The sequence below is a fragment of the Danio rerio genome, chromosome 24, assembly GCF_052040795.2.
Source record: "Danio rerio strain M-AB ecotype USA chromosome 24, GRCz13ab, whole genome shotgun sequence".
NCBI lineage: Eukaryota > Metazoa > Chordata > Actinopteri > Cypriniformes > Danionidae > Danio > Danio rerio.
The window spans coordinates 14,318,491-14,344,934 of record NC_141044.1 but is presented as its reverse complement, the minus strand read 5'-3'; the positions used below and the strand labels follow the sequence as shown (position 1 = coordinate 14,344,934).

General features: G+C 36.9%; 1 protein-coding gene and 2 long non-coding RNA genes across 3 annotated transcripts in view; 1 reads left to right on the top strand and 2 right to left on the bottom strand.

Annotated features, from left to right (window-relative positions):
• Positions 1–22,255, top strand: part of pdcd6 (programmed cell death 6) — a 55,404-nt gene extending 33,149 nt beyond the window's left edge. Inside the window, 4 exon segments of the mRNA NM_200950.1 lie at positions 13,899–13,943; positions 17,396–17,554; positions 17,780–17,889; positions 21,535–22,255. Coding sequence (NP_957244.1) covers positions 13,899–13,943; positions 17,396–17,554; positions 17,780–17,889; positions 21,535–21,633 — 413 coding nt within the window. The 3' untranslated portion in view covers positions 21,634–22,255.
• On the bottom strand, positions 6,895–10,362 carry LOC137489219 (uncharacterized). The gene is made up of 6 exons (XR_015524836.2): positions 10,040–10,362; positions 9,651–9,794; positions 8,815–8,931; positions 8,682–8,723; positions 8,274–8,360; positions 6,895–7,891 (listed from the first exon to the last, which is right to left on the bottom strand). It is a non-coding gene; the product is annotated as an uncharacterized LOC137489219 (long non-coding RNA).
• Positions 22,256–23,673: 1,418 nt separating the features above from the next.
• LOC137489220 (uncharacterized) lies at positions 23,674–26,158 on the bottom strand. The gene is made up of 5 exons (XR_015524838.1): positions 26,051–26,158; positions 24,952–25,078; positions 24,690–24,775; positions 24,311–24,353; positions 23,674–24,213 (listed from the first exon to the last, which is right to left on the bottom strand). It is a non-coding gene; the product is annotated as an uncharacterized LOC137489220 (long non-coding RNA).
• Between the last annotated feature and the right edge of the window lie 286 nt (positions 26,159–26,444).

The following is a 26,444-nucleotide window of genomic DNA, read 5'->3' as shown; positions in this document are numbered from 1 at the left end:
GCTTGCTTCGCCGGAGGCGCAGGCGGGGATGGGGCAGCACTTGTTGGCGGGCGCCCTCGGCGAGGAGCAGCGGAGGTGGATGGCTCAGCGGGCGGAGCGGGCTTACGGTCCTGCCGATAGATAAAATTGCCCATCACATCCGACTGCTCTCTCACCGCCTTGAATTCCTGGGTGAACTCACCGTTGGTGTTGCCGAACAGGCCAGCATGGGATATGGGGGAGTCAAGAAAGCGAACTTTGTCGACTTCGCGCATATCAGCCAGGTTTAGCCAGAGGTGCGTTCCTTGACCACTAGTGTGGACATTGTCCTCCCCAGCGCACACGTGGCGGACTTAGTAGTACGAAGAGCATAGTCGGTCGCGGTGCGCAGCTCATGTAACAAGCCTGGGTTAGACCTGCCCTTGTGCAGCTTGTGTGGCCAGCACCTGCGCTTGGTAGCGCTGGTAGGTAGCAGGAAGCAGCCTGGCCCACAGCCTTGTAAGCTCTGGCACCGAGGGAGGCAGATAACCTACAGGCTTTGGACGGGGCGGACCCCGCCAAATAGAGGCGCCACGTGGACAAAGATTAACCGCGATAGCGCGCTCCACCAGCGGGATCGCCTCATACCCCCTGGCAGCTCCACTGTCAAGGGCGGTGAGGGCAGAGGGAAATGCACCATGGGCAGAGAAAGGTGCCCTCCAAGACTGCGTGAGCCTACTGTGCACCTCCGGGAAGAGGAAGAGGATCGATGGCCACCTACCAGCGCAGGCGCTGGCCGAGCTGCACGAGGGCGGGTCTAACCCAGGCTTGTTACACGAGCTGCGCACCACGACCAACTATGCTCTTCAGACTACTAAGTCCGCCGCGTGTGCGCTGTGGAGGACGATGTCCACACTACTGGTCCAGGAATGCCACCTCTGGCTAAACCTGGCTGATATGCTGTGATCCTCTACGCAGCACCCATCTAGTCGGTCCGGCCGCGGAGCTGGGGGATGAACCATCTCCAACCCCACGGGCGAAGCAGCCCGGGAAAGCACGGCTAACATGTCCGTCTCAGGATCCGTTTTGACGGCGCTAACCTGCCCGGAGGGGGCGAGCACGTCTGGATCTTCGTCAGTGCCCCCCGATGCCGCGGTGAATGTCTGATCTCGGGTGTCAGAGAGTGTGAGAACTACCATCTGATTAGACGGATCACTCCCACTGTCCGAAGCTTGGATGGAGCGCCTGGAGGAGCGGGAGGTCCGCGAGCCCGTGGGTGGCGGATTATCTCCCGCTGAGACCCTCAGATCTGCCTGAGTGCCCGCTGCAGAGCAGGGGACAGCTGGGGTGGTTCACCCTTTTACAAGGGCTAGCTGCGATCTAAGCTGTGCAATGGTTATTGGTCGACATGGACCACCCCCAAGCACCACATTGACATGTTGGACCCCCAAACATGTAACGCAGTGATCGTGCTCATCATCCGGAGACAGGAAACCACCGCATCCAGAAACGCACAGTCGGAGCGCCATCCTGAAAAGGACGTGCTGCACGACTGTGTTGCTCTTTTAGGAAAGAAACCCAAAGAACGCCAGGCAAGGGAGAATCCCAGCTCGACCGTCTGTCGCCGCGTATACACACTCTGAACCGGGAGACACTCGTTCGCTCGAATATCGCTGTAGTCAGCAGGAGGAACCCTCATCGACTCGATCAGAAAGTCTCTGAAGCGAAAAGGATAGCAAATTCTTGCTCCACCCGTGCTTATATGCGGAGATAATTGGTTATGAAGCATACGTGCGCAAGCTTACGCTGCCAATTCATTGGCATTCATTGTCCCGTTCCATACTCTTTCAGACAATTGGCTTCTGAACCGAATCCTCCCATTCGTGGATTTTATAGATCAAATCCACTAATAGCATTGAAGTTCCCCATCCGAAGGGGAACCAGAGCACCCGGAGGACCACTGAAGTTCAATACTTCCTTTGTCACTCAGCTGGTCGAGCATCCCCACCAGTGCTCTTACTCTTAGAGCGAACCTCCCAAAAGCCTGGGTATCTCCACTTCGCATGTTGGGCCCTTTCATATGTTCAGCAATTCTTTAATAGCAGTTGGTGGGGCTGTCGGTAGTGTTCAGTCAGAGATTGCATGGTGTATGAGTAAAGATACGGGGAGTTACTGTATGAGTCGGCTATAAGAAGAGCTTTCTCAACTTTTAAATGCTCTACCAGAATCTGATATTTGAACTGCTCCGTGGCATCCTATGGTAGCAAATTCTCAAGAGATATCTTTAAACGTGCGAATTGTCATGGGTTTCCGATTTGAAATTAGGGATAGAGGGTGTGTGGGTCTTCTGTAGGTGCTCTCTCTAGTAGGGGGTGGGAGACCAGTAGAGACAAAAAAAATTTATTGGATTGTATGGCTGTATCCTTTCTAACTGTTTGTCAGGCAATAGAACAGGTTGGGTGGCACGATAAGCCATCTGTGGCTGGTTTGGGCCATAACTACAGTAGTCATCTTGGTTATGCACTGGGTATGCCCTGGTTTCAGGTTGTGGCTGAGCATGGTAAGGTGAACTATGATGATATAAGACATGTATGTTTTCTGGTAGAGATCTAATGCTCATTCTGGACAGTTCATTTGAAATGGCCGAAACACTAACCTGATCATCCACCACAGGTTCACAGACTCCAGCCTCGTTAGCAGCTGGTTTACTGGAGTTCACTCTAAAGGACCGGTAAGATCGTGGAGCTGGTATTGGTGTGAATTTAGCTTAAGTGCCAGAAGCCCCAATTGCTGGTTTGGTTTGAGGCAAAGGAATAGGGCTCTGGGGTACAGCAGTTCCAGTTTCAACTCTGACTCATTTCTCTGAGTGTACGGTACAGTTAAACATTCTCTTCTCTAAGCCGTTGAATGACTGCTTGAGCCTCTTTATCTTCATATGGCTCTCCATGTCTTTCATTTTCTGAACATTGAATGAAGGGTGTCATCTCAGCAGCTCCCTCTGACTGATAATGAGCTCCTTGCCACTCTGATTCACGTTGGTAGAGCTCATGTTGCACTCTGGATGCAGGTTTAAGTGTGTTGAAACCCACTGTATTCCACTTCAAAATCAGCTAAATGTCTTGGAGGCTTTGGCACTCATTTGTGACATACTTCTGGCTCAGGCTCCGTAATATGACTGGCTCTGGACATGTTATCCATGATAATCACATCAACTCCGGCTCGAAGGACCATAAGTTATAAGCCATAAAGGCATATGCGTGTGTGTGGTATTTTCTAGAAACGAGAGAAATATACCACAATGATTAAACTGCAATTTGTGTTATATACAGTACAATATAACATGACATAATATATATATATATATATATATATATATATATATATATATATATAACATCAGTTATGGCATATAATTAAAGATTAACAGGGCATCAGGTATAAATATGCATGAGTAAACATATACAGGTGAGACAGATGCAAATGCCCAAATACTGAGTAAACATCGCATTTACATTGCTTAATACTTTATTAATTTACATACAGTATTAACACAATTCAATGGTATCAAAACTTGCGGGGATAAAAAAAGCGTCGTTAATAATGGCATTTGCTCGGAATTGCACACCACCCGCGTTGATAATGTAATTGCCATCATACGGTCTGATCATCATTCAAAGTTTGCGTTACAACACTAAACCCATATACTAAGTGTTAGAAGCACACAGACAGAAGACATGAACTCTTACGCCTTGTGACGCACACACAATAAGCCACTATATTGAGTTGTTAGTCAGACTGTATTGAACTGCAATGTCCGGCTACAGGAACGGAAATGATATGTGTCTTCTGGGCGGGCCCAACCAAGTATACCTGGCCTTTTCAACAAAAGTAGTGGAGTAAAAGTACAGATACAGCACTAAAAAGTTACTCAAGGGAAAGTAAACATTTTTAAACCACTTAGAAAAGTACAGTTCCTGAGAAAAAAAACCTACTAAATTACAGTAATTTGAGTATTTGCAGCCTACTTGCTCCATAAACAAGTGCGTTTATGACTATACATAAAAAGTTGAATGATATAATATGAAAACATCAGTTTGCAACATCAAGAAGCATAACAAGTCATTTTTAACGTCTTAATATCAGTGGAAGTGAATGAGACTGAGTCTTGAGCCAAAAAGGTTCCAAAGGCTCGAATCTTCCAATTGCTCATATGTGAAGAATAAGGTAAATATAAACTATTAGTTCATTGCATTTAAACAATTGTTACTATTGTATATTTTGATATCAATATTGTTATCAGAATATGAGGTGACCTATATTGTGATATGAGATTTTTGTCATATTGCCCAGAACTATTAGCATCCATTCTCTCTGTGATGGTGACTTTTCAGTGACCTTTCCACAACAGCCTACCTAATATGGTCAAGGTAACTTTGGTGGCACAGGAAAATGTGTCTTTTGGCAGGATCTCACACACACACACACACACACACACACACACACACACACACACACACACACACGCACACACACACACACACACACACACACACAATACAATGGTTATTTTCCCCCCATTCTGTTCTTCCCTTCCCTGTTATGATCTGGCCCTGTCCAACATCTGAGGAGCATCCTGATTGTTCTCTGATTGCCTGATTGTTCTTAGTACAATTCATTCTTCTCTCTCTAGTGTCAGTTCTTTGTGTGTGTATGAGGCTGTGACTCAGCATTGCAAAGAAGAATGGCTTTATTTTACGGCTGTACATTTCAGTCCTATGTCTTCTGGTGTTGTTACCCTCAGCACGCTCACTGTGCACTATAGGTGTTCTTAGATAAGCATGCTCAAACAAATGATAGTGTTATTTCAGCCAAGCAGAAAGGGAGGGTTCACTGAGCAGGAATCAGAGAGTGACCTATATAGTGTGTGTTCCTCAAGGTCAGTAAAGGGTGTCTGTTGAAGCGTACCTGAAAGGTCTTTCTTGTTTACTTTACTACATGTTTTGGTCATAAAGTCATTCCCTGGTGATCTCAGCATAGGAATTACAAATAAGGTCCAAAGGAAACTATACATGTTACAAAATACAATGAAGAAATGGAAACTGAACAGTTGAATGACTAAATGTGTTTTGCTGGTTTATTGTTAATGATTCCCTTGTGCATTTTGATCTAAAATGGAAGAAATTTATCTTTCCATTTATTTATAGTATAACAAAGTGACTTATTGACATTTTAGTAGTTTGAAATAATATAATGTATAAGAAATAATATACAGAGAAATAAGTGTGTAAAATAACAAAAAAATGTACTGGCAGAAGCGTAATATACAACACCAACCCAGACAATAAATCGCTTTAAAGGGGTGGTCTAGAGTGTATTTTTAAAGGAGTGGTCCACTACGATATCATATTTTAAAATTTAGGTTATTTGTAATGTAGTAGTTTGAACATAAACAGCATCTCTGAATGTAAAATGCTCAAAGTTTAATGCAAAGGGCGACCTTGGCTTTTACAGAGTTAGCTTAGCAAAGCCTACAATGAACAAACTTTGGGGACTAAAAAAAAAATGCAACCAGGCCAGTGAGATCACAAAGGTATTTTTTACAGCGAACAAACCTTGCGCATTTAAAGGGGCGTGGCCAGAGGTGCTGAAATTTTATAGCAGATAAAGCTAAAATGCCGTCCAAACGCTGCTATTTCCACAGAGCTTCTTCTGTTTCTGTATTTGGGCTTCTAAAGGGCTCAACACAAAGACAGAATTGCTTACAGTTTAATATCAATTATGTTGAAGAGAATTATGAAATACATAGCAAGCATTTGACAAAGCACAACTTCCAGAATCTCTCCCAGTTCAGTGCTGGATTCGGTTAAAATCTCCTTAAAGGAGCAGCAGCTCCAACAAGCAGCAGCTGTGGATTGTGAGCCACAACCTGTAAGTGTTTTTATTTGTTAAAATTGATAAACAGTGTCCAGTGTTAATGGTATGCTGTAGCAAGGATGTAAACAACTGGAAATGCTGTTTGGCACCGCTAACAATTTAGCTACAAATTTATATTTATCAATCAAACCACTGTAAACGCACACAGTCTTCACCAGGACGTAGAATGCTCGGAAAAGCTGCCTATAGAAGCGTGTCTTTCTATAGGCAGCTTTTTTGTGCATTCTACATTTCAGATAATGAACTTGCAAAAGATATGTGAACGATTCATATTACTTACAAAGTCATTTTCTAAATATACAGTATGTGAAAAATGTCATGTAATGTGTTGAGTAAAAAAATACAGGATAGATTGCCTAGTTCGTGTTGCAGCAGAAAAATAAATCAAAGCATACATGATTCTCATCCCACATCTTGTGCTTTATTCTTCTGTCCACAGTGTCACTGTATATTACAGAAAAATAATTTAATCTGAGCAAGCATCAGAGAAAAATAAAAATAAACATCGGCCTCGTACACATGCGCTTCTCGTGTTACACTTCTACAGACAGTTCATACACACAAAAACACACACACAAAAACACACACACACACACACACACACACACAATGGCGATCTCTCTTAAAGGAGCCGGATGCCATTTTCTCTCGTTGCAGATACTTGTCAGATGTTATTTAAAGGGCACCTAGGTGACCCCTTTTTTCAGATTTAATATAAGTCTTTTGCGTCTCTACACTGTTAGACATTTCAAAGGGTTTTTACAGTAACTTACTGGCAACACTGTTGCCAGTAAGTTACTGTATTTTAGATTTACAGTATACAACTGTAAATCCGTTTACAGCATGTTACTGTAGTGTCTGAAAATGGTTAACTACTGTAAAAACCTAAGTTAAAAGTTAGCTACTGTAAACCTTTTAATTTTGTCCTAAATATTTTATAATATAATTTTATTAATATTATTTTAATACTATAGACCTAAAAAAAGAAACAATTACAAAATATTAACAAAATAAACACTCTTTATTTAAAACATTGGAGATGCTTAAAACAAGCTTAAAATGTGTAAAAACATTACATTTCAATCATTCAAAATATTTTATTTTAAGAAAAAAAAAACATTGAAAATGACAAAGCACATTAACATACATGTACAAAACTAATTTAAGTGTCTGACCTGCATATTGTTGAGAAAAAAAAAAACAATTGTACTAAGTACTACTGACATTAAACCAGACACAATTACAAAATATTCCATTCTTTAAAACATTAATAATGCTTAAAGCATTTAAGGAAAATGTGTGAAAATTACATTAAGCAATAAAATCAACACATTAAAAATAAATAAATCACACAAAGCACTAGAACATACATGTACAATAAAAATTTAAACTTCTGAATTGCATATTGTTGGAAAAATAAATATTTGTAACTATTAGCCGACTCAGAAACAACCCAACTTTAAAATATTACTAGTTCTGGTGTCAAATGCTCAACAAGGTCTGAATTCACATGTTCAAATGCAATTCATCTTTAGTTCTATTGCACTTTTACAATGTAGATCAATGATGTCAAAGCAGCTTAACATAGAAGTTCTTGTAAATTGAAGCTGCTTCAGTCCAGTTTTCAGAATTGAAGCAGTAAATGTCACTGCTGAAAGTCTAAACACTGAAGAGCAAATCCACCGATCCACCAATCGTAGCCAAGTGATCCAGTGGCGACAGTGGCATGGAACAAACTTCACCAACTGACGAAAGTGTAGAATAAAATCCCTTGAGAGATACCAGGCTCAGTTGGGCACGACCAGTTCTCCTCTAGCCAAACTTGTGCAAGGCCGCAGTCTAGGCACCAGAGGCTTGAAAGTTCACCAGCGGGTGGTCAGGCTGGCCCATTGGATCAATGCGGAAACTCATTGATCACGTGTGTCTTTTAGGATTCACTCCTCCATGACCACCACAGCATCTGGTCAGGATTTGGCCCAGTCCAGGATTATGAAGAACTCTGGATAAGGACAAACAGACTAACATAAGCATAGAAGAAGCTTGTTTAAAAAAAAAATCATATACTGGTTAATTATTTTGAAGCATGGCAGCTAGGTTGGGGTAGTTTTCAGCTGGTACTGAGCAACTGGCTCCTGCTCATAACCTGCTCACTACCATGTTTAAAAGATAACTAACCAGAATGTCCTGTTTATTTTTTTCCCTAACAAGGTTTTACAAAAACATTGTAGCATTTGTGATGGGTTGATTCACTGCAGGACAGATTAGACTATTTGTTTTATGTATTCCTAATAAACTAAAACTGACTGAATACTGATAAAACTATTGAGAGTGTCTCACCTAATACAAGTTCTCAGTTAGCTGGTGAAAGAAGGATAACTCACTGTTGTTCATGGTTGTCATTCTCTTCACTACTTCTCCTGCTATCTTCTGGCTCACTCTGGTTGTTGCTGTGCATTTTGTTTCATCCTCTGGAATTATTTATACAAAAAATTGTATTATTTTATTTATTACAAAATATTTAGGCAACATGAAATGGGGAAAAAGACATTTAATACATAGACAAATGCATGTATCCCAATACTAATTATTGTATTATGAAATGTCTGACCCATGACAGACCTCAATCTGCTCAAAAATATTATAAACAAAGATGAAAAAAAAACCTACTAAATGGTTTAATAAAAAAGGGAAAACAATTTTTTTATTTAGCTAGCAACTAAACATGTGACACATTTTGTAATAAAAGTAACGTTAATATATTAAGAAACAAATAGATGTACAGTACTTACTGTTGTATGAGGTCCAGTTTGCACAGGCAGGCTCCCAGTATTCTATATTGAGACCATAAAAAAGCCAAAAATACAGATAAGAATACCATGCTACAATCCACAACCTCCACACAACTTTTTTTTATTTGTTTACCTTGGTTGCTTACTGGTCTTGCTTATTTTTTAAGCATAAGGCTGTGCTGATCAAGATGTTCCTCTGAAATGCTGTTTGTTTCTTCAGACAAAACCTGCTGCTGTGCCAGTGCCATATCTAAACAGAAAAAAAAATATAATGGTAACAATTATGTTAAACCAAATGTCAAGAGTTGTGATAAAAAAATAATTAGCAAACAATAAATAGCAAAAAGGTGGTTATTAGCATAATATATAGAGGTAAAATTGGTTTTATATTAGCAGATTCAGACTTCCCCCTTAATAATTTAATTTCATAAAAGTATTATTTGCAAACTCTAAATAGCGAAATCATTTTAGCAGCTAATGACTATCAAAGTACAACATGCTCACGGTCAAATAAACAGTGTTAATGTTGATTTCAAGTCATACTGGCAAGCTAATTCTGATCGAATATTCAAAGTAACATGTTAAACAGTATAGAGTCTTCTAAATGAACGAATGTGCGAATATAAAACCAACTTTACCTCTATGCATATTGTAACGTTATAGATTTACGTTAACGTTCTTATAGGTTACGTCGCGATGTTATTTTCTCAAGCTAACGTTATAAGTTACTCTAAACCAGAGAAAAATAAGTTCACAACATCTAATATATATAGTATAAATCAATATAAGTTAAACGTTGCACGTTAAAATGAGTTTGAGTCCAATTCAGTATAAACTTAGCTCAGTTTAGCTAACAGTTAACATTACCATTTTAAGATCGCTTCAGCCAATGTTGTCGAGCAAACAAATGCTAATAGAGGTGCTCAAATCAATGTCGAGTGTTGTCAGCACAGACAGACGCGCTTTTACCTGGATTATTTGTTGGTCTTTCATTCATATTCTTCTGGGGGAAAACACTCTCTGCCGGACCGTTGTCTCGTGCTAAGTGTCCTCCAAAACTGTCTGCATACCTCTGGTTCCCTCCTAAACCAAAACCCGCTGCAACACCGGTTCCTATGTAAATAAATAAAAAGATATGACGAGGACAATCGCTAATAGTCATAAACAGTCTTATTTAAAGTAATAGTAGTGTTAATGTAATAAATTAAATAAAGGTAACATCTTAATAGATGATATATTTCTCAAATGGGCAAAATAACGCCAAGCCAGAGAAAATAATAATAGCCAACTTTATACTTTACTTTGTTCTATTCTCGTCCACAAAACATTCTGTAAAATGAAACACTGCCTCAGCTTACCAGAGTAAAGTTTGTTAAATCCAGTATGTTCTTCAGGCACACTAATAAATTGTCCTCCAGAATTGCTCCAGGGTCCTCAGGCAAAATGTGGTGCAGAGTAGTCGAATCGCCGCAAGGTGGCGTTGAAGCAGTTGTGGAAAATACAGTATAATACACGAATTTTTACAAATACAGTACATCGCTGTATATGTTGTTCGACGTCACACTAAATTCCCATAATGCAACGGTAAATACAGTTATTTACCGTAAAAGGAATTTGCAGTATTACACTGGGTGAAATACAGTAAATAACTGTGTAATTTACAGAAATGTCTAACAGTGTAGAATGTGTATATAAAGTTTCAGATCAAAATACCCATCAGATTTTTCATTATACTTTTTACAAGATGCTGTCTTATACTGATTTCCAGCAGGGGGTGGTTTTGTCGTACTGCGCCTTTAAGCTTTTTCTTTCCCGCCCACTGTTTCTACATGCCTCCTCCCTCAGCTGCGTCAGACAACAGACAGACAGACGTTTGTGAGATACTACAGTAAGAACTAACCTTTACTAATCAGTATTGTGAAGTTGCATTGATGAGTCACACACAATACGCGCCGCACACACACAAACACACACACACACACACACCGCAGATGATACACACACACACACACGCAGGCAGGCAGACAGACAGAGCGCGCTTAGCCTAGTTAAGGCTAACCTCAAGTGTGGATATCTGTTATGCTAATGTACAAAATAAACCTGATTTAACTTCCACAAACCGGGATTGAAGCGTCTTCTTTTATAATTGTTCTGACACGCGGCTGTGCTGATGAAGTAAAGTTGAAGTAAAACGCTGTAATTAATTACACACATACTCTGTTTTAAAACACTTTAAACATGTGAAACTTACTCTTAATCACATTTGATGATGATTGCTGATCCTAGCGAACAGAACAGACCTTTTATTCCCGGTTGCTTTGCGTATGTCTGCCTGGTGTTGTTGACATATACACGCGACTACCGGAACATGTTAATGCGCACAGCTGTCAATCAATTCGGTGGGCGGGGGGAATCGCACACTACGTAATGGTGCGATCTATTTGAAAACAGCTCCAATTGGCCGACCCTTTTTTTTGTAGTTAAATTGAAAAAAAAGGACTGGGTGTGTTCATATCACCCCAGTATGACGGTCTATACACTATACCAACACACAGATCTGTCCAAACAGCTTGAAAAGTAGATTTTTTTTTACCATAGGTGCCCTTTAAGAGAGCGGGCATGAAGTTGACTGACTGTTTACACAGCACAAAAGCGTGTAGGGGCGTGACATGGAGCCCATCTGCTAATCGCAGCACATTAAGTTAGATGACCAATCAGAGTCACTTGAGGGCGGGCCTTTTCGAGGAACTTGGGGATATGTCGTTTTCATGTTAGCAGAGTAGCTGTATCCAATCAAAGCAAGATATCTGAAAAAATAAAGTGATTTTTTACAGGTGAAACATGAGCACACATTGCTCTGCATCATATAAACACAACCAGCTAATCAGCTGACATGAAAACGACTGTCATATTTCCTAGTTCCTCCGATAGGCACGCCCTTAAGAGGCTCTGATTGGTTAGCTAGCATAATGTGCTGTGATTCGCGAATCAGCTCCATGTCATCATGAAAAGCGCCACACCCATACAAGCACGCGCTTTGCTCTGTGTACATAAACCCTGTCAATCAGAGTAGCTGTTAACCATATCAATTTGAGCCTGCATCAGACAAATAATGACATGGAGGACACAGCTGAACCTCTTGCCTGCTCTCATAAATAAAAGTGTCGTTCATATATTTTTGGAATAAGCAAGTGTAAGTAATATGAAACGTTCACATATCTTTTGCGAGTTCATTTTCTGAGATGTATAACGCACAGAAAGTGGCTGCATAGAGAGACACTGCATCGCTGATGAAGATTGTGGCTGTTTACAGAGGTTTGACTTATAAATATGAATTTGTGTCTAAATTGTTAATGGTGCCAAACACCATTTCTCGTAGTTTACATTCTTCTTTATGTCCATGAAACATACCGTTAATGCTAAAAACTGTGCATGTAATAGATCAATTTCGACAAATTAAAATTTATAATTTCTCTATTATGGTTGGTTCTGCTCCTTCTTTAAGTAGTTTTGAGCCGAATCCAACACAGAACTAAGATATATTCTGGAAGCTGTTATTTGTCAAATGCTGGCTATATATATTTTTTATAATTCTCTGGAACATAATCAAAATTAAATTGCAAGCACTTCTCTCTTTGTGTCATGTCAATATTGAAACAGAAGAGACTCTTTGGAAATAGCAGCATTTGAACAGCATTTTAGTAGTCTCTGCTACAACATTACAGCACCTCTGGCCATGGTAAATGCGCTTAACTTGAAGCGTTTGTGATCTCACTAACCCAGATATATATATTTTTTTGTAGTTTCCAAACTTTGTTTGCTGTATGCTTTGCTAAGCTAACTCTGTAAAAGCCAATGTCTCTCTTTGCATTTTTAACTTTGAGAGTATTACATTCAGAGATGTTGTTTAAGTTCACACAGTTACTTAACACATCAGCTAAAGTTAAAAATATGATATCGTAGTGGACCACCCCTTTAAACAAATTAAAATGTTAATAAAAGTCACTTTTTCAAACTTTTATAGGTTTAATGTTGTTGAAAGAAAGATCAAGGTCCCTTAATGCAATTCAAATGCATAAATAAATAATAAAGAAATACAAATAAAAACATAAATCACAAATGACAAAATTTGCAGTTTTACTACATATTCATAGCCGTTGTTTTTCTATGGTCTATGGAACTATGGAAATCAATTGTCACAGATTTTAACAAGAGTGCAATTCTGGGGCATATTTATGTATTTTGTTGAATTTAAACATTTTTATAAAACAGTAATATTCCTTAAAACAAGATTCTTCTTACCTTTCCTCTTTAATGGGAAGATAACACATTTAGATTCAAATTAGGTATTGCAAAAAAAAAAAAAAAAGGAATGTATTTAAAAGTATTCTCTTGTATTTACTATTTGTATGAAGAAATATATATATATTCACTGTAAAAAAAGTTGACCCAACTCAAAATTGTAAGGCAACTTACTGCAGAGCTTTTTTGAGTTGACTGAATCTTCAACCCAAGTACTGTACTTGAATCTATTTAATATTAGGCTACTTTTTTTTACTGTGCTGTTTGAGGCCTATAAAAAGAGCATTGCCAAATGTGCTATTATACTTTTCACAAATTTGTCTCATTTAGGACTAACACAGAATAAAATAGTAAAATAAGTAATCTGTGTAAATATTTTTAATCAATTCCCAATATCTTTATATCTATATCTTATATCTCTTTATATCTATATCATTTTACTTAAAGGCAAATTAACAGAACTTAAGAATGTAAAGAAAAATGAAAAGTATGTCCTCATCGCAATCCACACTTGTATGACATTCATAAAATAAGATAATCTGAGAAATGTATTAGTTTTACAGTCTGTACAATAGAGGTCAAAAGTAACTAAGAAGGTTTGATTACCATCATTCCTACAAATATCCACTCATTGTATTCAGCAGATGAAAGAATGTCATATAGGTTTGGAATGTCATAGGGTTGAGTAAGTAATAAAATAATATTCATATTTTAATTAAACAGTCGCTTTAAAATGTCATAATGAAAATTCTATGCATTGGAAGTGTCATTTTATGCTGGTTTTAACATGCCAGATTAAATGCATTTGTCAGCGATTTGCTTATGGAAATGACTGCCAATCAGAGTCGAGCTTTCGTTGGTTATGTTATTAATTTATTTTTATATGAAGACTCATTTGTTTTGTTTCATCTCCAGGTACATGGACGCCTTTCAACCCTGTGACCGTCAGATCAATTATTTGTGAGTATTATCATTGTTTTGCAATCTCAAAAATGTTTACTCTGTCTCTCTTTTGTCCCATAATCCTGTTTGTTTGTGAGCTCCCATGACAACCTGCGGTGTTTCCTATTAGCACACTAAGCTAAGAAAGAGTTTGTTTGTTTCAGCTCAAACTGGAATCACATAGTTGCTATTTGCCTCAGTAGCTCAGAATTTTTTCTGACTTAAGCAACAGAAACTGACAGAGCTTTTCTTGAGTAAATTAATCAATAATTGACTGTGAAATGATTCTTCACTACAGAAAAGGGTGACTCAACTCGTATGGAGTAAACACACCTGGGCACAGTAATAGCACATTTATGACATTTCTGCAATATATTTCCACATTTTTCTATTCATGTTCTTGTATTTCTGATTCCCAAATTCAGTTTTTTGAAATCCAGAAATCTTAAAGTGACCATTTACAATTTCACAAGGTTACTTTTCCAGTATCAATGTTGAAATGTAATTACAATACATTCAGTTAAAAAGACTTAAGCATTCATTTAGTTGTTCAAGCGTAAAATAAGATAAAATAATGTGTACCAGTCAATACCAGTAGGCTAGCGCAGAAACTCCATTGAAAATGCTGGGGTATAAATTGTCATATTTTAGAGAAATGGCAGGGGGAAATAAAATTTAATCCAGTGCTTCTTGTCCGGTCTGAGACCCACTTCATATCGTATATGTACCAGCCAGTGAATATCTCAGATTTTTAAAGAAAACAGATATTAAACATGGCAATTTTGTAATGGAAAGACCTGGGGCTGGCTGGCTGAAAATCAAAAGTCTGTGCAGATACCCCATTGCAATGACTTTTTTTTTCTGCAAACCATTGTACATTTTTCATGATGTTTTAATAAATAGAAAGTTCTAAACAATTAGTTTAAAATGTTTTTTTTTTGTGATATTGTACTTTTATGAATTTAACATACACTTGCTAAATAAAAGTATTAATATAAAAAATAATTATTACATCAAAGTCTGGAAAAATAAAGGAATGTGCTGATTTACTGATTTTTAAAGAAAAAGTGCCATAATTCTACTGTTGTAAAGGCAGGGCTTAATTTGTGCCGGGACAAGCTGGATCTGTATTGGGCTCCTTTGAAATCTGATCCAGCACCTCATTTTACCGATCCCCCTCCTCAACCGCCCTCCTGCCCTGTCCGCTGTTCAATTTCAACACATTTTGACAGTATTACTGCTTCACAGTTTGTATTACTTTTCCTGTAGCATTTCATACAGAGTGCCATGGTGGAGTACCACGTTTACTGTATTGCTACATATACAAATATTGATGTGTCACTGCAAGAATGTAGTTGTTTAGACTGCATGATCTTGGAGAAATCTGACATTGCCATCTGTCTGTCTGTCCGTCTGTCCGTCTGTCCTTCCATCCGTCCTGCATGCATGCATGCATGTATGTATGTATGTATGTATGTATGTATGTATGTATGTATGTATAATTTTTTGATTTTATTTATTTATTTTACTGCAATTAGAGATGCATGATATTGAAAAAAAAATTATATTGCAAGTTTTTTTTTACTCTGCGATTTTATATATTGCGATATAATTACCATTTTACTTAATGAGTTGAATAGACATTTGGAAAGAAATTATAATTTTATATTGATTGGAATATTTCTGTGTGGGAGTGCATAAAATATAAGAAACAATCTACACGCTTTGATAAGTTCAATAAAGAAAAAGATACAAATGAAATAAACATTTTTTGTTTTCAGAGGATTCAACTGTACACAGGTATTTAGTAATTGAATAATCAAATGTAAAATAAGTCAACATAGCATTCGTTGTATAAACAACCCAATAACATTCATCGTTATCAATTTGTCAGAGTTACAAATGATAAAATTTTAATAGGTGTCAATGCATTTATAACCCTCACACAATCCCAGGCCCCAAAAACACTTGCAAAATGCTAAAGGTTTATAATCTATACTTAACATTGTGTATACTCGCGATGTAACTATTGAAAATGGTCACATTGCGATATCGAGCAATATATTTCAGCCCTAACTGCAATATAAATTGCAATATTAATATTATTTCACCAAATGATTTGAATAACTCTGTTCGAAAAGATTTTATTAATTTTAATCGACTGGGATAATCAAGTCTTCTATGCAGTAAAACTGAATAAATGAAATGCTAAATCAAATGTATAAACAGTGCTTTATGGTTTTCTGGGGAGTCTTAACAGTATTTGCACAGAAATTGAACAATCAATTGTAAACTAACATTGTCATCATTGCATTAAAAATTTTAAATACTATATTTAGTTATATATTTATTTTATTTAATCTTTAATAAATAATCTAATCCTGTGATGTGACTACTGCAGATACACACATTGCGATATTGATGCTCGAACAATGTATCGTTCAGGCCTACTTCAAATATGGGATTTATTAAGATGGTACCTATTTGACAGTTTGCCTAATTTTGTAACTCATGAATCTGCAGAGAATGCCTTACCTCAGACAGTTCTTCTGGAATATACCACTGTCTCTGATGTATTTGTATAATGAGATAAAGTTTGTTTTTGGCAATATGCTAGGGTTGCTTTGTTTTTTTAGTCTGAAGTCTAGTCTTTAGTGTTCAATACAAGACAGAAATTGAAATAATAATAATAATAATAATAATAATAATAATGGACTGGACTGGATGATAAAACTGGTAAAAAAGACCAGTAGAAAACGGATACATAACATATAAATGCTACAAAATACAATTTACACCATTAAGAATCTGCTAAAATAAAACTATACTATGCCTAAAAAACAAAACATATCTCACTCTAACACATCTACTATCCAATTGTGATGTCATACATGTCATTGCAATAATCTTTAGCTTGATTACAATTCTCATCCATTAAAAATTAATAAGCAAATTTTCTTATTATCTTACCATTGTGTTTTGACATTTGCTTCAGTCATTTATTTGTGCTTCATTATTTTAATATAGTAAAGCTTTTGTGTTAATTGCATGCATTAAAAAATACATTATTTACAAAAAAAAGTATTGGTTACACTTTAAGGTGTCATTGTTACAATGACACTATTCATTTAACTACTAAGTAACTTTACTTAATTGCAATAAAGGTTAGGTTTAGGGTTTCATGTAATTATCCATAATTAATTGTAATTACTAGAGCAAGTACAGGGAATGTGTAGCAAGTAAACCCTAAAATAAAATGTTACAAAACTATTTAATAATATACTAATACATTAATAAAAGTGAAGTTTTAAGTCAAGTAAAATCTCTGATACACAGAAAGAGTGGTTTGCCAGAAATGATTATATCAAAAAGCAAAGCAAGAACAATATTTCCAAGCATTATAAAACATCAACAAAATGTGAATTTGAGATCTAAAGGTGACCAAATTGCCCCATTTTTTTTTTTTTCAGCTATGTTTGATCGAGAGAACAAAGGTGGAGTGAATTTCAATGAGTTTGCTGGCGTTTGGAAGTACATTACAGACTGGCAGAACATCTTCCGCACCTACGACAGGGACAACTCAGGGTTTATCGACAAGAACGAGCTCAAACAGGCTCTCACCGGCTTTGGTGAGTTCGTAATGCTTACTTATTGACTGCTATTCATGGAAAGTCGGAGGTGATAGATGCATTCGGGTAGATGTTTAAAAGGAAATCCTGAAGGAAGGAGAGGAAGAGGCACTGATGCACAAAAGCAATAAGAGGACAAATAAACCGATGGAGCCGCTGATGTAAAATTATAAATGTCCCCATTGAGAAAAACGCTGAACTTTGAAAGATTCTCTCTTTGTGCAGGTTATCGTCTTTCAGATCAGTTCTACAACACACTGATAGAGAAATTTGACCGTCAGAAGAGAGGCCAAGTGGCTTTTGATGACTTCATTCAGTGCTGCATTGTACTACAGGTAATGATCTGTGCTATGTGCAACATTTGCAGTTTCTTTAAAGGAATAGTTCATCCAGAAAGGAAAGTGCTATATTTACACACACTCACGCAGTTACAGTATGATTTTTATTCTTTTGTGAAACACAAAGGGAGAATTATTGAGTAAAGTCCTGGCCGTTCTTTTTCTATAAAGTAAGTAAATGGGGATTGTTGGTTCTTAAACTTCAATATGAAGTAAGAACATTAAACCCTACTAGTTCATAAAAGTGGTCTGTGCAAGCTGTTTTATATGACTAACGTCCATCTGACTAACAACGCTTGAGTCATTTGAAGTTATTTAGTTGCTTTTGTGTGAAAAATATATATATATTTGATACATTTTTTAAATTTCCAATTAATCAAAATGTGGTCCTGGATAGCTGTCACTTTGGAAGTGAAAATAATAATTCATGCAAAATTAACTAACCAATCAGTTGATTTGTGCACAAATTGAAAAATATTTACAACCATTTTATCTCTATTCCATAACCTCTGGCATTTGGAAAAATCTCACTTTTCCATCAATGTTTTTGTAGACATTTTATATACAGTATATATGAATTTATGTTTAAATGTAATCTATAGCCTTTGGCAATTGAGAAAATCTGGCTATTTTTTTCCTCAGTTTTTTAGACATTTTATGTACATAATTTGTGTTGTTCAGGAATATATGCTGCTCTTATTTCTTTGTTACCACAGTGTCCATGATTGCATCAGGGCATGTCAATAAATCCTACTCTTATGCATTTATTTTGTATCTTTTGTTTAACAAAGATTTTGATTATTTCTGTTGGAGGAAAATGTGCAATTAAATGAGTTGCATTAACATTCTGAGTTTATCTTCTTGTGTGCAGAATATATTTTAAGTTTTGTTTTTTTGTTTTTTTGATGGTTTTGTATCAAAGTAGCTCTTGCATTTGTATTATAGCCTCTGCTTGTCTGTAGGTTCTGCCTAGTGCATTTGGTCTTTATTTAATATTTTTTAAAATATTAAGTGTTTTAGAGTGCTCACTTGGTGCATTCAACATTTTTCAGAGTTCAAAGTAATAAATAATAAATATTAAAGATTAATAAAGTACATGACCTGCTCTGTGTAGTGAATGTACAGAGCTGCCAAGCACTGAAAGAAGGGAACTGAACAGGAAATGTTTGTTTGATGTTTATAAAGGAGTGCAAATGTTTTGCCTGAGAACACCAGAAACAGAAAGCTTTTCTCATGTCTTGCATTTTTTCCACCATTGTGTCCCCTTTGGGGGTCTATACAAATGAGTAATTTAACATTTTGCTTACATAAACACACAATGATGTAAATATTTCACAGTTATATTCTTAAAGCATTCAATGATGATATACAGTGGTGTAAAAAAGTGTTTGTACCCTTACTGATTTCTTTTTCCCCCATGTGTGTTACACTTAAATGTTTCAGATTATCAAACAAATTTAAACTTTAGTCAAAGATAACACAAGGAAAGACATCATGCAGTTTTAAAAATAAAGCTTTTTTTTATTAAAGGAAATGAAATTCAAAACTACATAGCCCTGTATGAAAAGGTGTTTGTCCCTAAACTTAATAACTGGTTGAGCCACAACCTCAATAATCCATTTCCAATAACTTTCAACGACTCTAATACAACGCCATTCAGAAGTGGACTTACGGAATGTGCTTCAAATCTCCTTGAGGAAATTTTGTTACACAGCAGAATATATGGTTTTATTTATCACAGCAAGTCTTTCAGGTCCTTAAGGAGCAAAACAGCCATTCTATTTCTTATGGTGACGTCATTAACTCAAGGTAAGGGAGACCTGCAGTTTTTGAGATGTTGTTGTGGGGTAATTTGTGACCTCTTGAATGAGTTATCTCTGCACTCTTGAGTAATTTTGGTCAACCATTCACTTCTAGGAAGGTTACCAACTGTTCCATGTCTTTGCCAATTGTTTATACTTGGTACGTTTGGTAGTTTGCTCAAGTGAGCGTGGTGAATGTAATGTCATCGATGTGTTTGCTTTGGGTGCGAGTGACATAATTTCGGCTGGCGGAGCACACAGAATTTTTTGAGACTCAAGCGAACAGTTCACACAGCAACACATTTGATTTGAGCTGAATATGAATCACTTTAAAGAGATGTTTGTCTGAAACCGGTACGCCTGTACACACATCTTGAAGATCCTTCCATGCATGATCATAGGGAGTAGATTAATATCTACTTAATGAATTGACGTAACAAATGATTTCTTTGATAACTGGAAAGGAATATTTTATCGTTTTACAATATACTGATGCCCTGTTTTTAGGCATTAGTGTTTTTTTGATTGGTAATAATGGTCAGGAATGTTTGACCATTCTTGTATTTTAGCTTATAAGTAGGGGACACACTAGCCAGACAGTAATGTGTTAATTGTTAAGTGGGCTATATAAAAAAGTCAGTATTTTTTAGTATGTGTACTTATTATTATTATTATTATTATTATTATTATTTGCTTTTATTCTTGCCATAATAAAAATATATATTTGTAGAGTATCCCATGTTCTGTTGTCATTTATATTTGACTTTAATAGGTAGGACTGTCCGAGGTACAGTATAAACAAAAGCAGGTGATGCATCAAAGTTTGATTTTAAAAATCTGGAATGGTTAAAAAAAAATTCATAATCATTAAAATAAATTATAAAAATACTTTTAAATAATTAGTTAAAAAATCTTGAGCAATATTAATGACATGACGTAGTTTTAGAAACTTTCTACTTCTGTATTTATCCATCTGACCTTATGGTGGGTTTCTTTTGACCACCCTTTGTCTTTAAAAAGAATATCACAACAGTGAATACAGCAAGTATAAAAGTCTCAACTGTTTCATGAGAAGCGCACACAGTCAGCGGAGGTCTGCGATGTGTAGTCAGGTGAAAGTTTAAATCAGCCTTTAGGCTTTGTAACCTTTTCCAGATGGCTAGATCCCCATTTTCTGTCTCATTTGTTTTGATTGGATCTTGGCATGATGTTTAGCTTTTAAGGATCTTTTGGTCCACTTCACTTTGTCAGGCAGGTCCTAGTGATTTCTTGTGCAGGTTTCAGAGTAATCATATGATAAACCAGAGTTATGCTATGTTTTAACATGGGGAAAAGATACTATGTAGTATGCTATGTAGTTTAATATTTTATTATTCCTTAATAATAAAATCATTCATTTAAAAAGTGTATTATAGCTTTACTTGTGTTACCTTTGAATATTTTAAAATTAGCTTGATGATCTTAAACATTAAAAGGGTGACAAATATGCAAAAAATAAGAAATCAGTAAGGGGCAAACACTTTTTCATTCCACTAAACAAATGATTTACATTAATCCAAAGTGTAATAATCTACTATTCATCAAAGTTTCATGTAAACCATCATGTTTCTTGCACAGACCAATTGTTTAACTTCAGCAGGTCTCAATGCGAAGAACTATGGGTATGATAGGCCAAACCCAGCCAAAGTACCAGCACAAAAACCCAACAAAATAGTAAAATCATCAAAAAGAAGACATCAGTTTGATAGAGATTCTTTATTTCAGAACTGCACAGCATTAGTGATGAACTGTCGGTTGGATCTATACCATTAATCTGCTGCTTGTATCTTGATTTGTACAGAGATTAACCGATGTTTTTCGGCGATACGACACAGATCAGGACGGCTGGATCCAGGTGTCTTACGAGCAGTATCTGTCAATGGTCTTCAACGTGGTATAGCACAACACACGCACGCCTGCAATCTCCTGTGCCAAACCAAATCTCGCTCCCCTGCAGTCTTCAGCAGAGACTAGTCAACACTACCCTCTACAGGACAACATGGGGACTAGATCTTTAGGACGTCATTCCGTCTGTCTCTCTGTTCATCGCTTAGTAGCCATATCATACTGCGTTATGGTCTTAACCATTATTATTGAAACAGTTATGGAATATCACTCCCTTCTGTGTTTAAGGAATGTTGACATTGTGAAAATCATATTAAGACTTGGTTGCATGCTTTATGATAAACCTCCTTAATGTCAAAGCATGAACTAATGTTTTCTATTTTTGTTTAGTTTTTTTTTTTTTTTTTGGCTGATTTCATGTTTACAATGAAATCCTGTGAAAGCAGGTTGTGTTTGCCATATAAGATCCTTTTATTTGGATTGACTGTCAGCTCTTCCATATATTTGTAAAAAAAAAAATCTATTTTTAATCTGCACAATGTAATTCAAACTTTTATTTTAGGAAGGAGGTACATATGCTTTTGTATGCCTTTTTCATGCATGATGCCTTACAAATGTTAAAATGGCAAAAAAAAAAAAGGATAACTGTTTTATTAAAAACTGGAACATGTTTGAAATTGCGTGTGTGTGTGCGCGTGTGTGTGTGCGCGTGTGTGTGCGCGTGTGTGTGTGTGTGTGTGCGTGCTTGTGCGTGTGTGTGTGTGTGTGTGTGCGTGCGTGTGTGTGTGTGTGTCTATTTGTCGTTCATAAATTCAGGGTACCAAGCTTTTTAAAAGTACTTGAATATCAGACATATAGATTCAAGGCCTTGAAAATACTTAAAAACAAACACAGGTCATTGAAAGTGCTTGAATTAAATTTGTATATGGGCTTATTTCAACAAATGTACTCGATTGTCAAAAACAGAAAGAAGAATAACTGAAAATTTCATAAATTTAAAATCTTACATTTAATCTTAACCCTCTACTACTGCACGGTGAAACCATATGGCAACATGATACTTAAGTTATTTTCCCTGCCACTTCTTTACAACCAACTTTATTATTATTTTTTGTTGGAAAGAAGAAACCTTGGAGTAGCCAATGATGTCACATAACATGCAGTGTTTTTCTGTTGCGCTATTTCTGACAGACTGGTGTTAATTGTGAGTAGTTGCTGAAGGCAAATATAAACGTCATTAAGAACAAAGCATACAATTTTGTCAGATCCTCAAACAAATCTGAAAAAATCAACTTTAGTAAGTTATGACATATTCACCACTCAATGTTTTATCAAATAATTTTTTTGTAAATCGATCAAATGTGTGTTGCCAAATGGAAATACTGCAAAAAATGGAAAATGCAACATTGCAATGGGTTAGCTGTGGTAATGTAATTTGCATTATGCATAAAATCCAGTTTAAATGGCAATACTACTTTTGAATAGATCTCAGAACAGGGAACAGTGTATTAGTGAGCACCACCATGTTCTATGGTAAGTGAAAGAAGAAAAGGACACAACTGGCTCTTTCTGCAGATGACAGTAAGGATGAGATGGGTTTATGTGACCAAGAGAATGATGCAGACTGGACATTTGATAGAGACAGTTCAGGTAAGTTAGCTCAGAGGCAGATAAGACAGGTGTGGTATAGTAAATATAAATATATTCATTCATTCATTCATTTTCTTTTTTTTCGGATTTGTCCCTTTATTAATCCGGGGTCGCCACAGCGCAATGAACTGCCAACTTATCCAGCAAGTTTTTACTTCCAGCCGCAACCCATCTCTGGGAAACACCCACACAGCAAAATATGGGGACCCAAAACAACTCTATGGGTGTTAATTTCAACACTTTGAAAGTGTCTCATGGGGTCCACTAAAAACAGACTTAAATCAACACTTTCAAAAGGGTTGGCACATTGACACCGAAGGGTTAATTTTAACTCTGGACAGAGTTAAAAATGTAACTATATTTAACACCGCCTGGTGTATTATATTGTTATTTTATTCAACTCTCTTGAGTGTAAATATGGTAAAAAGGTCAAATAGACTGTAAATTACAAAAGAAAAAACATTTTATTTGAAAACATCCACCACTTCAACAATTCATTCAGTTTTTAAAATGCAACAATGTCAAATATGCTTTAAATGTTTTATTAGTACAGACAGTATCAACAAAATATGTATGACCAGTGCTCAAAAAGGCTGTTTCAGTCCTTTGGTTCAAACTTGATGTTTCATCAGAGCAATTTGAAAGTTCATATCGTCACTCATAGTTTTCTTCTGAACGCATAGTTTTCTTATGAAATTACATTTTAAACAACTTGGCGTGCAAATCTTTCACTTCTGGTGTTTCCTTGGTCCTCCATATCAAACACAGCAGTTTAAATGAAGGTATAAATGCTGTAAACTTGTGTGAAAACAAACTGGAGCTAGGAAATCTCATCAAGCATGTCCTGTGAATGAAGTGCTTCCCAGCCACAGGATGACCTTTTTATCCATGACGATGTAGTAGCTGCTGATCGCTCGTCTGGTGGTTCCTGATGCACGGATATAGGGCGATGCTCATCTAAGAACTCTTCAAGACTCCAGCATGGCTAAGAAACAGGTTTGAAAACAAATTGCAATCAAATTCTATGATATATTTAAAAGAACATTTAAAGTAAATAAAACATTCAAGAAATCTAAACTCACCTTTTGAAAATCTTCATCATGATCCACAACTTGACTCTCCCAGCTGGATGAGGTGACAGGATATGGAAAAGTAGAAAAAACACATACATCCCTGTTGGATCTCCAAAAACAATTAGGTTAACCACTATGACTAGAACTGGAAAAACAGGCAGCTGTCTGTCGAGAATCCTGAATTTAACACAACACTTGGAGCAAAATTTAGAGGAGCTTAAAATCTTTGATATCATTTAGTGATGCTGACTTCCCCAAAATATTGGCCACAGTGTAAAAAATATTCATAAACTTACAGTTTTCGGTAAGCGTGTGCGTGTGTGTGTGTGTGTGTGTGTGTGTGTGTGTGTGTGTGTGTGTGTGCGTGCGTGCGTGCGTGCTTCTTTACCAGATTCAACTTGTTAGGCCCTTTCAGGTCCAGTATTGACGCCACCTTTCCTGGAGTCTAGCAGATGTTTCAGGTCCAAATATTATCTAAAATATTAGGATAAGCAGAAGAGGAAAAGTGCAAAGCAAAGAGCAAAACATTATTTAAGTAACAGTTCACCCACAATACAAAACTTATTACCTTCATGTCATTTGTTATTCTCTAATGCTCTAATACCCTCTCAGCTTATTGTGAAACAAATACAGAACTTTATCAAACATACCTTCATTATTATCACCACATATGACCAAGAAGGTGTGCTTGGTCATTTCACCAACTCTGGAAATACACCATCCGTCTCTAATCAGCCACCGTCACAGGGTCTTGTGTTATTGTATAAAGAACTGTGGCTGTTAAAAAAACAACAAAAAATTAGTATCTAACACATATGCATAACCTTCAGATAAAAAAGAGAGATGAACATCACAAAGTATGCCTCACACTTTTTCAGATATCTTTTGATTCAGATGTTGATTATTGATAATAAATCAACAAATCAAACCTGTATCATCATTAGGCTGCTCAAATATTAATCAGTGGATTAATTTTTACAGACAGGTGGCTGTTTACAACGCACTAAATTGTCTTAAATAAAACGGAAATGTTGTGTACAGTACATGCTAAGTTTAGCCTATAGTTTTAAGCACAATATCATGCGGGAGAAAAAGCTTGACTAAGATGTTCCTGACTACAGAAATAGCCTAACTTACTAACGTCAGACATCCCGAGTTGGGAAAAGTCATTTTCGGGGGATACAGAGTTGATTTGCGGGAGGTAGCGGGAGAGATGAGTACCTGAAGAGCAATGGGATGAGTTGCGCGCGACGTACCTGAAGAGCGGTGGGGGTGACTTGCGCGCGACGTACCTGAAGAGCTGGGAGGGATGCGGTGGAGAGGGGTGTGCAAAGTGTTTAATGACTAGGCGGGAGACGCGCGAATTCCGGGAGATTATCATTCATTTGCGGGCATCTACTTGGGCATCTGGGAGTCTCTGTGCATTTGCGGGATAACGTTAACGTTAGTCCCGCAACTTCCGGGAGACTTCTGTAACGTTAAATGTCTGAGAAAGTGCAAACGCGTTCATTTAAAGACATTAATGTTAACATTCCGCCTTTTAATGGTTGTCAACACTTACTATAATTCAAGCGTACGTTATCACGCGAGTCTATGGACTAACGGTAACGTTATATGGACGGCCACGAATGAACCAGTTTAAAAGGGCCGTGGTGTTTAAAATAACCAAATTAACATACACTAATAACAAACAATCATATGTTTTAGTCAGGAAGCCTTTTACAAGTAGGCATATGTTCATTTACTCACCAGATATGTTTTAGAAACTCTCCAGAGCTTATGGAAACCGTCCTGTGTTGCCGTTAGCATCCGGGCAGAGTAGGCTAGGCGGCTCCGGGGATTCCCTCGCTAGTTTGCTTCGAATTAAAGGAGAAGTGCCGATTTTATTTTACAAATGGGTAACAACGCACAAAATGGCATTAAGCGTGACAGAAATGTGTTGAAGATGTACATTTGATGTTTTTATGCCCTATGTATGCGTGAGCACATATAAAAACATTCTTGAAAAGAAGTCAATAGTAATGCAGTTAAGCTAGATACACAAACGACCATGAATGAACCGCAGAAGTTTAAAATTGTCACTCCATTCTTAAGTTATTAACTTAACAACATGTTTACAACGGTATTTCCTTAAAGAAAGTCA